We start from the raw sequence: 15,014 nt of genomic DNA on the forward strand, positions 1-15,014 counted from the left end.
ATAAATAATATGGAGTTTACATCCTTATTCCAGTTCATTAATAGCATTATTAAATAAACCAGACACAACCCGAGTGTTTATGACACAGATGATTATTGTTACTGCCTTTATTTATAGGCCTCATAATTTTTAATCTGTGTGCTCCTATGATCCAATCTGAATTTTTTAGAGTAAGATGTAGTGCGTTGTTATAGCCAACTCTCAACTAAAGTCTAGGTATATTGCATTGGCTGTACAGCTACTCCTCGCTAAACATCATAGTTACGTCCTTGAAAAATGTGACTTTAAGCAAAATGGTGTTAAGTGAGTCCAGTTATGTCACAGTAGTTACCTACTATCAGGCACCAGTCAAAAATGTGTACTGAACGTAATAATGAAACAACATTAACCAGGATGACGTTAAGTGAGGAGTACCTGTATTTTTACCATCTACTCATTATACGATCTGTAAAGAACAAATCACATTCATGTGATGAGTTCTGTGTACAACACTATGTTTTATTGGTCACACTCCTATTATTCTGCAAATAATTATGAAAATAACACTTTTAAGGTTTTGGATTTTTAACTCTGATTCTGACTTCCATGCCAATTGAACAGCAGAAATTAGGTGAAACCTGACCACACCTATCCAGCTGTGTGTAATTCTCAGCTAGGGTAAAACCCACAAGCCTGACACCAGCATTGAGATGTAGAGAGAGTCAGGTTCTAACCTCTCATATTCTTTATTGGCTTATGGATGCCTGAGGGATTATAGGCAGCTGTATTGAGTTACAGGAGCTGCTGGCCTTCTGTAATTTTCTCTAGGGCTGGGCTACAGATTGACAATCAGAGAGCTCTAACTGATTCCCTGATGCATCTCCTCCTCCCATTTTGTACTGGGAAAGAATCTGGCCCTTTGTGAGTTTGAAATTTATTATTTTTATTTTTATATATTTACAAGCTTCATGTGTGGTATATGCCATTAAATAATTAATGGTGCATATTTTACTTGTGGCAACATTCTACATTAAGAACTATGTTTAATTTTAGTGCTTGTTTTGTCACAATAACACAAGAGACTCTTCAGTCTTTCGAATGATTATTATTGCATATTCTTCCACTATGTACATCCCTACTATGTTCTATTTTGCACACACACACTGATTTTACTACTCTTGGAGGACAAGTATAGATACTGAGTTTTAGTTTCAACATCTGATAGATGCTTCTCTATAATATATCTAGACCCCTGGCAATACATAGTGTCATGAAGTGTAGTTGATATCCAACGTGCAGAGGCTCCAAGAGACCACCTGTTAGAATGAACCTGAGCACAGGACCCAGGAGGAACTGATAGATGTTTTTAGCCTGTGAACTAAGAGGATTTCAGTCCTTGCAAACTGAACACTCTCCTCTGAAGTCCTACTCACAACAAGAAGGAGTTGGGACTTAGCAGTTTGAATAATGAACCAAATAGTGGGGTTTAGCTAAGAAAACAGAGCTTCATCCTGTGGTGGTATGGTGTGAGATCATTCAACCCCTCACTAAATGTAGCTAATTCCTGGCAGATTGGGAACTAAGATTTTCCCCTTTGTACATAATGTTGATTAAAATAAGAGCTAACATTTTACAAATTTGTACACATCTGTCTCTGTTCTTTTGCATGCCCTGATCATTAATGTTAATCATTGCTATGTAATCATATTGTTTATTTAGGAGAAGTCTGGAACCTCTTAAAATAAAAACTCTGGGCCTAGATATGAAGACCTTGCAGGAATAGCCCCTTAACATTGTGAAGTCCCCTTTCCTGCACATTATATATTGCATATCAGAACTTCCTGCCTAAATTAGCAGAATTTCATCGTTTAGGTTGGAGTATCATTTCTAATTTTGGGTAGCTAGTGCGGCTGAAGAGGTTAGAGGTCTGTGACTTTAGCTGCTTACAGACGTGAAAAAACCCCCCAGTGCTTTACTTTCATCTTGGTGCACTCCTGCACTGAGCACAGCGTGTGCCCAGAAGAGGTATATTGTTAATTTGACCAGGCTCACCCAACATTGCTGTAGACTGGGCACTTAAGGGAGGTTTTTGTCCCTTTTTATCTAATAGCTGATTGAATCAGCTATTAGATAAAAGCACCAAAAAAACCCCACTGAAGTGCCCAATCTATACAAACACTGGGAAGCTGGATCAAACTAACACGCTTCCTCTTCTGGTAAAGCACTGTTTTGAGTTTTTTTATGTCCATCCATGGCCTCTGTTACTAAATATGTAAACTGTTGCATTTACATAGTTCTCCAGATCTCTCTTAAAAATAAAAGACCTCTTTAAATATTTTGAAATTCCATCAGGGCTTATGCCATATTTCACTCAGTGGTAGTTATAACTTTCAGAAGTGTTCATACGAAGTCTGAGTTGCCCAACAGCACTTTTAAGAGTGTTTATTTAGTCCAGTAACAATGTTGCATCTTCATGTTAAGTGCTGTTTTTGCAACTTCTGTTAATGTAGCTTTACCTTCGCTTTAGATTATTTTAGCTTCTTGTAAATTAACATATAAATTTATATATACCTAATTGCTTTTTGTTCACCTGACTAAATCTCCTCCCTGAACATTCAATAAGTACATGACAAATGCATTCACTTATTTATGGCGAACAAGTTACAAAAGATCACAATTGTATTTTCTGTGGGAGACATACATTTTGCACATTGCATGTTAGAAATATATTCATAACTAACCAATGAATGAAGACCTTTTTCTTAAATTATGGAAAAACAGTATGAGAGAATATTAAATCAATTTACAATTCTCATGACTAGTTCTCATTTTATTGAGATGCTATGTTTGTGTAGTAAAGCACACAAACCTCAAGGAATATTGATTAAAGGTTAAATAAGACAGCCCATCCTGACTGCATTAATTTGTACCTATTCATTGCAATACTTTCTCATGTAATAGCAACTCTTTACCAATTGAAATACATTAATAAAAGCTATAGCTTTAAGGATCTAAAATTAAGAAAACAAAATATATATATTTACACACAATACCCTTATAGTCTAAGGCTAGGGACAGATGTTACACTTAACATGTGCTAAGTGCACAGAAAACACTTTAAAGCAGTAATAGAAAAGACATTTGTGGCATTAAAGCACGTTAAAAATGGTGTCTCCCACTCTATCTTAACCCTCAGTAGGTATTGTACTAAACTAAAGTGCTTTAGGTCAGAGTGCATTTTTTGAATGTCTGTACCACATCCGCTGTGCTTCAGTCTAGGTCACATTCTGCCACCACCCCAGGAGCCACTCACTGGGTGGTGTGCTAGCCTCAGCCAACACTCATCTGCTATGGCTGACCACAACACCAGCCCTGCCCCCAGGTTGTCACAGAGAGAAGACAGAAAAGGCTTTGTCTGCTCTTGGTGTAGCCAGTGGGGGCTGGGAAAAGGGAGGAATGGAGCTCCTTATTTGTAGAGATCCCTCCCCCAGGTTTGCAGGAGCAGGTTTTGGTGAGTGCCAGGCCAGGTCTGTGCCACACAGATGCTCTATTCCCCCACTTTCAGCCAGGAAGTACAGCTCCTGGCTGTACCCCTTTTCGTGACACCAGGAACTGTGGTGGGGGGGGCAGAATGGAATCTTTCTGCCATGCAGACCCAGAGCCCAAGGTTGTGGGCTCTGGTCTTTGTGGGGCCTGGGGTGGGTCCATGTGGCAAAGAGGCTCTATATTCTCTCCCCCGCTCCGATCCAGTTCATGGTGCAGGGAAAAGCTGGTCAGGCAGCCCTGTGCTGCAGCTCTTGGCTGGGAATGGGGGTAAGGGAGCCCCCCTGCCACACAGACCCAGTCAACCCCACTCCTCTGAGACCCCAGCCAGCAAGCTGTTGGGGGGAGCCCTCACAGTAGGAGGAAGCTCCCTTCTCCCTTGGCCTCAGTTCTTGGCCCAGCAGAAAGCCAGACAGTCAGCCCCATGCTGCAGCTCCTGGCTACAGCTGTCAAAAGGGTGGGGCAGGTGGGGAAGGAAGTCCCCTCATCATAAGCCCTCCACCCCAGCTGGCTGTCAAGGGGAGGGGTGGGCCAAGCTGGGTCCACACAACAGAGGGGCTCCCACCTCAGCCTCTTGGCAATGGCATCCAGAAGCTGCAGCACAGGACTGCCTGGCTGGCTTTTTGCCGTACTGGGAACTGGCATCAGTGGGGAAGGGATCCTCTGCTGCTGCAAGCCCCTTTGCTCCCCCCGCTCCCCTCCCCCCCGAGATTGCTGGCTGAGCTCTTGAGCAGGGGCAGGGCCAGGTCTGCATAGCAGGGAGGTGCTCCCTTCCGAACCCCCTGCCAAGGCTCAGTTTCCAGCATGGTGAAAAGCCAGCTGGGCAACCCTGCAATGCAGCTCCTGGCTGCAGCTTTTAAGAAGCTGAGGCAGAGTGAGGGAGGGAGCCTCTTTCCATGTGGACTCAGCCAGAAAGCTTCCCTCCCTCTCCCCCTCAAGTACTGCTGACAGTCGCCAGCTGGCAAAGGGCTGGGGTTGGCTCTGGCAGACATGCCGGACAGCCTCCCACCTGCTGGTCTTGCCCAGTGCAGGCAGTACTGACCACCCTTCCACCCACTGAGAAACAAATGTATTTTCAGTTAATTCCTGCTATAACCTATAGCACTTTAAGTGCAGTAGTTACAGTTCTTCTGCCAGGGGCTTTCTGAATGTCTATACTTAGCCTACATTTTTAAAGGGGTCTCATATTTCCCTCCAGTTTATTAATTCAGGCATATACGGTAGGATTAAGATAGTCAAGTTTCAACTAAAAATAGGGTAGGAAAGTGACACATCTTAATCCTTTCATATCTGCCTATAAGTTATTGCAGATGTGAAACAAGAGACCATCTTTAAAAATTTCACCTAAAGTGCTCAATTTTACCCTCAGATAACTCCATGCAACTTCCATTGAAGTCAATTGGAGCTGTGCCTGCGTATCTGTTGGTGGAGCTGGACCCATTGATTTAAGGTACACATTTCACAAAATAACTAGCAATCCAAAATATTCAGTGGGCCTTATGTGGTAGGAATTACCAGTTTGAGCCCTTTGTAACGTGGAAGAGTAATAGTTCTTCTGACAACCTTAGCTTTATTTCTTCATTTCAAGCCTTTTAAACTTGTACTAATAACAAAATGGTAATGTAATTTGTTATATTTAACTTTCATAGGAGAGAAAAAAACATGAAAACCCTCTAATTTTCAAAACTGCATTTATATATGTGGGTTTTTTTCAACCAGTGCACCTACCTTAGATGTTTTAAAGATCCAAATTCAGTAGACATGTATTTGTACAATAAAATCTTTGTACTGATTTCTCTATATACTTCTGTGGTTTCAAAGTAAAAAAAATGTAGACATGTAAAGAAGTCAAAAATGAAACAGCAACCCAAACCACACACAAGACTGGAATGTTTATTTTGAGCTGCTTGTAATTAGATCTTTTCCTCTTACTGACCTTGAAAGTAGCCACCTAGAAAATTTTTACTTTGGACATTTTTAAGAAATACATCAAATAACACCCTTGAATAAGTCCTAACATTTTTACATCATAAAGTATATCCATTCGTGACTCAGATACAGAGGGAAAGACTTGGTTCAGATTTTCATAAATGAAACATCACCCTTGGTCTGAACAAAGCAAGAACATTTGAAATAAACAGGAGGATTTTTTTTCAGAAAATTATGAGCCTGTACAAACTGGCAATCATAATAGAAGGCTCAGGCTATCAATAAATGTGCATTTGTAGTGCTACAAGTGCTACAGGAAAATAGCACTATACATTCACAGACCACTGGCTGAAGTTGCAAAATGCCTTTTGCAGCAGGAGGGAGAGGGAGAAACAGAGGACTGCTTCTTTCCTTTTCTCCACCCTCTCCCCGCCATCCCCATACTTGGGGGAGCTCAACAGTGAGGCTGATGACTGACATCTCTCTCTTCCCCAGTCAAGAAAGTGGGGAAGAGAGGGATGTCAGTGGCAGGCAGGCAGCCAGTATTTTTGTATAAGTATACATACATGGATATACATACAGCTCAGGCCCTGCCACAATGGAAGCAGTGGTCTCCACCACTGGCAATGCTGCCATCACCATGGCAATGTGGTGAGCAGAGCTACAGCCTCCAGACCTGCAAGCTGTGCTCCAGATGGGCTGTCAGGGAGTCTGCAGCTCCAGGCGAAGGGGAGTCTTCCTCTCCCTTTCACCTGGAGTTGGGGGTTGGGTGGGGTTGAGAGAGCAGCACTGTGGGATGCTGGGGGAGTTATAGACCCCCATCGTATTATATGTAACTGTACATATGTTACATGTGGTACTACAAATCATAGCACTACAGAGAGGTTCCTGTTTCAAACGGAAACAGAGGTTTTTTGGAGCACTACAGGTACAGTGCATATCTATACACCTACTTTTTATAGCACCACAAGGACATACATAGTGCTACAAATACATCTGTCTGTGTACTGTTTTAAGTATATTGGCCAGTAGAAAATTACTAGAGCCTGGTTGTAGCCCTTATATTCATGTAATAAAGTAGCAAATCCAAAAGTTAAATGTATTTGAATTGCCTTTGCAAAAAAATGCTACTTAATACAAGCAAGTATAGCAGAATATCTAATCTTTTATGGGAAGCATGCATTGCCACTATTAGTAGTTAATTTATTTTATGCTTTTAATAGAGAATCCTTATATGTAAACAACCACTTTGAATAATCAGCAAGGGAATAAATGTCTAGTCTCATGAACAAACATGCCCACATATACGACTTTTCAATTCGTCCTTTTCTTTTTTTTAAGTTGCACTGCTGCTGCAAATGTAATTGGTACTAATTGTGTTAACTGCTTTCAAGGAAAAAGAATGATCTCCCGAGTCTTCTAGTATAACTTTTGTCCACACAGCTTTTTAGGCTGCTTAGAGATATGTAATAAACCTCCAAAAAACTGCGCTTTACTTTAAACTTGGCACACCTCTATGCCAAACCCAGCTCATGCCCAGAAGAGGCATCTTGTTAGTTTGACCTGGCTCACCCAATATCTGTATAGATTGCTGCTTCAGTGGAGGCTTTTTCCGTGCTTTTATCTATATAGACGCTGTGGAGCTGGGTTGAATTAACCCACTGCTTCTTCCAGTAAAGCATGGTTTCTTGTTTTTTGGGGTGTGTTTTGTTTTGGTTTGGTTTGGTTTGGTTTGGGTTTTTTTGGGGGGGGGGGGGGGGGTTCATGTCTTTTTGCAGCCTTACAGTCTAGAAAATGCACTTCCAGATCTGACCTGCAGAATGAAAATATGGCAGTATAGCAAGTGGAAGTGGTGTTAACCTGATTTAATGAGTGTCTAGATTAGTTTAACAGCTTTTAGTCTTTTGCTGTTTTCATATCCACTGCACTAGCCTGATAGTCTGTGGGCAATTGGGATATCTGTCCATTTTCCCTTGAAGATTCCAGGCACCTCGAGTAGTTGTTTTAACATCAGTGTGCCTCTGTTCTGTGTTTACGCCCTGCTTGTTGTATTGTTTGTATATTTCTTTGTTTTGTTGAGGTAGAAATAAAATGAAAAATTGATGCTAAGCCATTTATTTCTTTAACACTTTTTCACCACTTTTAACAGGCTTCCATTATGTGTTTTTACAGCAAGCTTAGTAGTGGAGGAGCGAACAAGACAGATGAAAATGAAAGTGCACCGTTATAATCAGACAACAGGGTCTGGTTCTAGTCAAGAACATGAGCGTGAGCAATATACTAAGGTAAAGATTGTAGCATTACAACACTATTTTGTTTGAAAGGTGAAAGAGTAACAGGGTTACTTAAAATACTGTGTAAGACTCAAGAACATAATGTTTATACAGTTTGATGGAAGTATCTTTGAGCTACTTCACTTTGACCAAGAATCTGAAAGTACATTCCACTTTACTTTTTGGAGTAAACTAAAAATGAATATGCACTTTTCAAAACTCTTTTTGCAAATGTATGCACAGTCTAACATTTCTGTTTGTATTGCCATAGACATACTCTCCTTTTTGAAAATATACAAAGGGATTTTAGTTTCTCACTATAAAGCAAATATCACCTGGTTTGAATTTTGATCTTCTGTCCAAATAGAACTGTACATTTTTCACTTGATGAAGTTTATGTGAAAGAATACACAATTGTTACATTTATAAAGGTAGTATACAGCATTTTTTCCTTACAATGCTATGAGATACCATAGCCATTTGAATAGGCCCTTAGGCAGAACGCAGAAAATGACTTGTAGAGTTGTGTTATGCCTTTTACAAGCTTACCATAGAGAAGACAGAGCTGTACCATATGCACATAATTGTTTAAAGCATTTGGCCTTGTGAAGCACTGAGGCAAAAATAATGTTTCTGGAGGTCCTGGGGGAGAGTGCTTAGAGAGAGCTTTTATGTTTCCTTTTTTAGAGATAGAGCATTGTGTCTATTGTAAATAGAAGACAAAGGCAAAGCCAACTTCCCTGCTGCTATGCTAGAAGCATTCCAACTACTTTGTTCATTCACTGGCATTGAGAACATTGTATAACAATAGCATATTTACTGTCAGCCACCACAGGATGGCAGCATGAAGGTGAAAGTACACAATCAGTACTTCTAAGGGTATTCTAAAAACAAAAAAGCAGCTTCCAGCATTCAGAATCACAAATAAGGCTCTCAAATTACTGAAATTTTAAAGAAAAATATATTTTAGATTCTTTTTATTTGTTTTCCAGCTGTTGAGCCTTTGGGGTTCACATTTTTAAGATTTTCTCCAAAACCATGTGGGCTAGATGCTTATTTTTAAAAAACAAAAATAAAAGCATTGGAAGTACAGAGTTCAGTCTCATTAAGTTAATTGGGACCTTAAGTAGAATCAAGAGACTTGGGAACACTGGGATGCTATAACTATGTACTACACAGGCATAGACATCTGACTGCCAGATCTTCATCCTTTCGAGATAAATGTCTCAACAGGCTATTTTTTAAACTTGCTGATAACCCAGCAACATCTAATTAAAGTTAATGGGAGCTCCTGGAGGCTCAACATTTTGAAAATTAGACCACTCACTAGTTGATAAATATAACTTTGGGAACCTAATTTTAGGTCTTAAGAAAATTAATCTAGGTCTTAGCATAATTAGAGAGAAGTTTGTTATGAGAAATTTCCCTTTTAAACCTGGGATGTAGCTTCAACAACACTCAGTTTGCAGAATGCTTCCATGCAGACAAGTGTGACATGCATGTATTTCTAATATACAGTAAAACAATTGACGGGGATGTTCTGGTTACATTTTTGACCAGCCGTTCGAATGTGTAGGATTTTCTAGTATTGTATATGGAACTGAGATCATAATTGAACCTAAGCATTTAGATACTGAAGTAAAATAATTTTAATGCAGCTGTGTTACTGCAAAAGCATTTTGTAATTTAAATGATCACGTCTTCAAAATAGTATTGCATCTGCCTGTAGAAAAAATGGGGTTACTATTCTGATATTCAGCATCTTTACAAAAAAGTGCTTTTCAAGAGAATACAGTTGAACATAGAATGAATACCAAACTGAAGTTGAAATCCAAACCACCTTTAATAGCTAATAAATTTTCCATTTTGTTAATAACCGCCATAACATTCAAGCTGATGATCATATTATACACTCAAATGAGATATGTGAAATGACATTTTTCATTGTGACCCATTGTTTGTTTGTTTTTCACTTCAGTTATATTTAGCCCTCATCACTATCATGTTTTTTGTTCTGGTAAAATAATCATTTTTAACCTATAAAGGTAATTATTTTACAGACAGTTTAGTGTAATACATCCCATTATGAATGCTTAAGCCCTACAAGGAAGTTACATTTCCATCATTTTAACCTTGTACACAATCTTCAGTGAGGTAATTACCTTAAACTGATATAATTTGATATACTGAATTGATACAGAAATCAGATTAACTACTCTTGCTACAGCCTCTCCCTCTCAGCAATTGTTATGAGATGAACAAGAAGTTGTCAGCTAGACAATTTTAATTGCAGATGTAATTAAAAGTATTATATCCACTTCATATCAGTGGATATAATAGAGCTTAACTTCAGGCCAGCTAGTGTTAATTCAAATAGGAGAAAGTCATACTTAGCCTTTTTCTTAGACTGTTTTAAAGAATGCCATATCATGCAGCAAAGAGAAGATGTGGACATTTGACTTGGGCTTATTTTCACTGGAAAAGACAATTTGTTGAAGTGACACTGCAGCCCAGCTCCCATGGCATGAGGGTGCCTCCAATTTTGTGTTTGCTCAGGGTCCTAGTACCTCTGCCCTCCACTTGGGTTCTTAGTTTCTCTTTCACAGTCACCATATGGTTCTATCTTATACATACTGAATGTTAATCAGCATGCAGTCATTCGCATCACTCCCAGGTTATTTCTCAGTTACCAAACTGTGAATGCAAATATCTATCCTCAGTTTGCTGTGACTGATTCTGAATTTCACGTTGTTTTGGCAGTCACAAGGATGCTGTATTAGATCCTTAGTGTCTTCACTAAACTCTATAATTCACATAAAAGGGTTAAAGAAAAGGCAGAGAAAATCTTTCTTTAATTTGATGAAAAAGCAACTGTCTAGAAAAGGAATATTAAATAAATCATTTCTTCCTTCTCTTCCAATGCATCAGCAAGGCTTATTTGCCCAGAACCATGGTAATGTACTTATGTTTGTTATGTCTAAGAGAACCATAGCTCCTCTAATAGTAGAATTAGTAGAATTTCAGATTTACAGAGGTGAAAGTGAGAAAACAACTTGATTCAGGAGCTCAATATGTTTTTTTTTCTCACACATACAGTACATAGAACAGATGGACGATTGCTAAAGCTCTTCGTGGATTCCAAACAAAATGCAAAACTTTTTCAGGAGTTTACTCAAGATAGCCACTAATGAAAAGTTTATAGTAGCTACTTAAAATAGCTTCACTTTATGTTTAGGTACACTACTAATTCAGTTAATACTTTGAATGTTTCAATTAATCCTTTGAATGTTTTGAAAGCATTTTTTTAAAGCAAATTCATTTTTCGTTGGAACCAAAAATTATATCATGATCTTTAGAAAAGCTACACAACTTGCCTTTTTCAGACCTGGAGAGAAATGTAGTGTAATAGAGGAATTAGTTTAGGATCAGCCTATGTAGGTTTGGTTTAGAATTCAAACCTTCAAGGAGAAGCAGTGGTTAGAGCAGTAACCTTCTGTGTTCCAGCACAAAGTTGTCACATGACACCTGGCTAAAGCCACTTAGAGTCGCATTCACAAAAGGGAAGCAGATGTTGCATTAGACACATTGTGAAATGAACTCCGCTCAAGATAGCAACTTTGGCTTTGTATGTAATGCATGAAAATGTTTAGCTGCCTACATTTGTTGCCACAGAAGACAACAGGAGCAGGGAGCCAACAGGAAAGACTGAGAAGAGAATCATACCTTCATACATCTCAACTTCTAGTGGACTTAGGGTGCCTATACATGTGCAGCCAGGCGGCTCCGACGTGCTGTAATTACAATTACAGTATGTTGGAGCAAACTCAATTAATCGAGTCTGCTGGAACGTGATAATTGCCGTCCTCCAGCAGACTCCAGTGGTATGTATATCAGCATACCCACAATGAAAAATGGTGCTGGGGGCACTTTAACTAAAGATCGTTCAACGGACTTTAGTTAAAGCACTCCTGCTGCCAGTTTTCAGTGCAAGGATGCTGATACACATGACGCTCCAGGTGCTTTCGTTAGAGTGGCCCTTAGAACCGCTTTAATTTTAGAAGCCCACCCCTCACTTCCAGAGCAAGTGTATAATTGCCCGTAGGTGCCTTACATGGAACTAAGGGGAATCACTCAGGATTCACAGTCCTGAACTCTCTCTCACAGTTTAGTGCCTTTTTCCCCCAAAACACTGAGATGGGGATCAGTCTTGTCTTTCAAAAGACTGGGCCATCTTTCATCCAATTGAACAATCCTTTATGTATTCAATATTGGGGGGAAGACCTAGACTCCATTCCCTATTCCCATAAATATTCATTGTTTTATATTAAATGTTCATTGGAGCAGAAACTTGAATGTGTCTCTACCTTTTTTGGTGAGTGCCCTAAAAGTCATTAAAGAACTGAAACAAAATCCACAAAGAAAATTATTTCAGTTTGCCTGCATCATTTCAGTTTACTTTAGCATGTCTGCTGTTCATTGCATTCCCTTTTTCTCCTTTTATCTGACATGCAGAGGAGGAAGAGACTCCATAGGTAGTAGGTTAAACAGAATAACTGTAGTAGAAGTGTTTATAGTTGGGATAGCTGTACTGCAAGAGACTGTAAAAAGTCTTTGTAGTTCAGAAACAAGCTGTAAGTAATCCTGTTACAGAAAAGAGGTCATAAACCTTATATACTGGTTATTAATAATGATACAAGTAGAACTGTAAAGTTGCTATCGGAAGAGCTACCAGAACAACACTTCTCCTGATGGGATGACCAGTAGAATGAAATCACCAAAAAGTAATATATGAAGTTTCTCCTTTCTAGACCTGTGTCTAAGAGAAAAGTAGTTGTGCATATTGTTCTGCTTTGCAAGATTTGTAACTATAATTCTTTAATACTTATTTTTGTTTCTGTGGCCACATCAATTAAAAAAATAGCTCCAAAGTTCTCAGAGCCAGCTGGGAGAGCATCAGAATCCTAGAGGGATAAAAAGCTCCACTGGATTTCTGTTGAAAAAAGAAATCCCATATCCTTTTAAGGAAACATAAAAATGTGTCTAAATTGCTACATATTTATCACAGGTACAAACTGCTAACTAGGAAGTAGCTCCTTATATTTTTATTTGTCTGTCTTAAAAAATGTGCTCTTGGGTAAGGATAAATATGTAGTGCTTACGAAGACTGGGAGACTTCTGAATAGAAAGTTTCACAGTGGAACACTTTGATCCTTGCCTGGGGCCTCTAGGTGCTACAGTAATACAAATATTAACTATTACATGGACCTCTGTGACATTATTTCTCTCTCTGATGGGAAAAATCTGGATTTCAATCTGTGTTCCAGTCAACGTTTAGTATATTAAGAGTTCATTGGATAACATACACAGTCACACAGGAGGTAGGAGATGTGGGTTCATCTCCCTTCAGGTTGAGAACAAGTGAGGTTTTTAAGAAAGGGCATAGCGCATCCTTCTGTGGCAGAAATTGCCCTTGTGTATAGCCTCATCTTTTAGGCATGCTCTGAGAAAACTCATGAAATCAAGACCTGCAGGTCATAGTGACAATTTGTTGATATATTTTAACAAGGCCTATACACGTGTTGAGCACTTACCTCCTCAGCCCTATTAGACAAGCTAGAAGCAGACCTGAAGGCAGCAGGTATCTGGGACCTAAGGCATCTAGGGAACTCTGATACCTTACAGGTGAGATGGGGATTTTAAGTATCACAATTTTGAATTTAGATGCCCAACATGAGAATTAGGCTATTTTTAGTACCTTTTGTGGATCTAGACCCAAGTGGGTTCCTGTCCCTAGCCTTGAAACAAGAGGAAGAGATGCAACGGAAAAAAGTTTTTGGGTTTCTTCAGCTAACTTTGTCAGTGAAAGACCTTTGCTTAATAAGCTTTTTGTTAGAATTGTATACTGAACCCTGATGAAAAATGCCCCATTCAGACCTTTTGGGTGTGGAGAGATTAGGCCAAGAGCTACACTTATCTGGGCACCAGGAGAAAAAGAAACTATCAGCCGCATGCAAAGCCTAGAGAGAGAGAAAAATGACTGTACTAGTGAGTGGTGGTTCCTTAGTGCTGGAATGGATATCCCCACCATCCATCAGTCTGCAGAAGAGACAAATCTGCCAACTGAGCAGAAATGCAAAGTTTCAGTTTCAGGGATCCACTCTCCCACTTCAACTACTTTGGGAAAGGCCACGAACAGAACTTTCATATCCGCTTCATCTCTTCCAGAGAAGTCATGATTAAATAAAGAGGAACAGCTGTGTTCCTCCTGGGTTGGGTAAACTGCTTTGAATAAGAGGTAGGATGAGGGGTCATAAGGGGTGATGGAACAGTTTATCCAGTTGCAGTCGTAAGTATGAGCTCAGTAAGCATCACTAGGCAACTGTGCTGGGACGCTACTGCACAGTAACACCAGTTACTGTGCAGTCATTTAGTACTTAGTTATGCAAGTACTAAATGACTGTACATTAACAACTGCAGAGTCAGTGTCTCATGTAGATATGGCCATTAACACATAATCACAGCTTACTGGGAATGGCAACCTCAGAACCTTACATGGAACTAGTGAAAGAAATTCACATGCACTGGCAGCAATTAAATCACATCCTTCAGGAATTACATCAAGAGAATAAGGATTTTAATACATAAGGACTGATCTTGAAAGGTAGTGAAGACCTGTAACTTCTGTTGTTAACTTAAGGAGTTGCACCACCCAGCGTGTTGGTGATTGAACTCACCCTGATGGTTACTGGAATAATTGCAGAGTCTAATTATGAGAAAGCATTATAAAGTATTTAAGGATGAGTCAGATATCATTTAATAAACTTCCTTCTGTCAAGGGAATAACAGGGAACCAACCATTATATGTTTTTCTGTACATTTCCTGCCAGCAGAGGTTGTGTGGTTAGCACAGATGAGGGGAAAATTATTTCCCATATTTTGGTATTTTATATAGTATCTCCAGTTCCTCTTTCTCCTTCCTTACAAGTACAGAGCAGAAACTGTAATTGGTGTATGAGCCAATGACAACCCTGATAGACAGGTACCAATCATAACTTACTATCATTGCTTACTATCTAAATACTATGAGGTACCTGTTGATGCTGACTGGCAAAAACGAATCGACTCATAAATAAATGCAAGGTGATTTTCTATCACAAATTTCAAGTGATCTGATCCCAACAGGTTGGATTTACAAACTTAAATAAAAACTTGTGAAAGGTCCTGTTGTAGTTTATAAAAAAGCGGGGGGGCGGGGAAATAAACCTTCCTTTTGCAAAAGAGGAACTCCAG

The 15,014-nt window shown here is 39.4% G+C and overlaps 1 protein-coding gene across 14 annotated transcripts in view; it reads left to right on the forward strand.

Moving 5' to 3' along the window:
* The window catches only part of RIMS1 (regulating synaptic membrane exocytosis 1), a 344,875-nt gene that overhangs the window by 221,204 nt on the left and 108,657 nt on the right, over positions 1-15,014 (forward strand). For 11 of the 14 annotated variants that reach the window (XM_019537624.1, XM_019537619.1, XM_019537620.1 and 8 more), the window contains one exon: positions 7,624-7,736. The exons of 2 other annotated variants lie outside the window; for them this stretch is intronic. In XM_019537624.1, coding sequence (XP_019393169.1) covers positions 7,624-7,736 — 113 coding nt within the window. Of the gene's footprint in view, positions 1-4,478; positions 4,973-7,623; positions 7,737-15,014 lie in introns of those variants that run through there. One more of the 14 variants, XM_019537631.1, reaches the window with a different exon arrangement.

This window comes from Crocodylus porosus, unplaced genomic scaffold (assembly GCF_001723895.1).
Source record: "Crocodylus porosus isolate Cpor-Errol unplaced genomic scaffold, CroPor_comp1, whole genome shotgun sequence".
Lineage (NCBI taxonomy): Eukaryota > Metazoa > Chordata > Crocodylia > Crocodylidae > Crocodylus > Crocodylus porosus.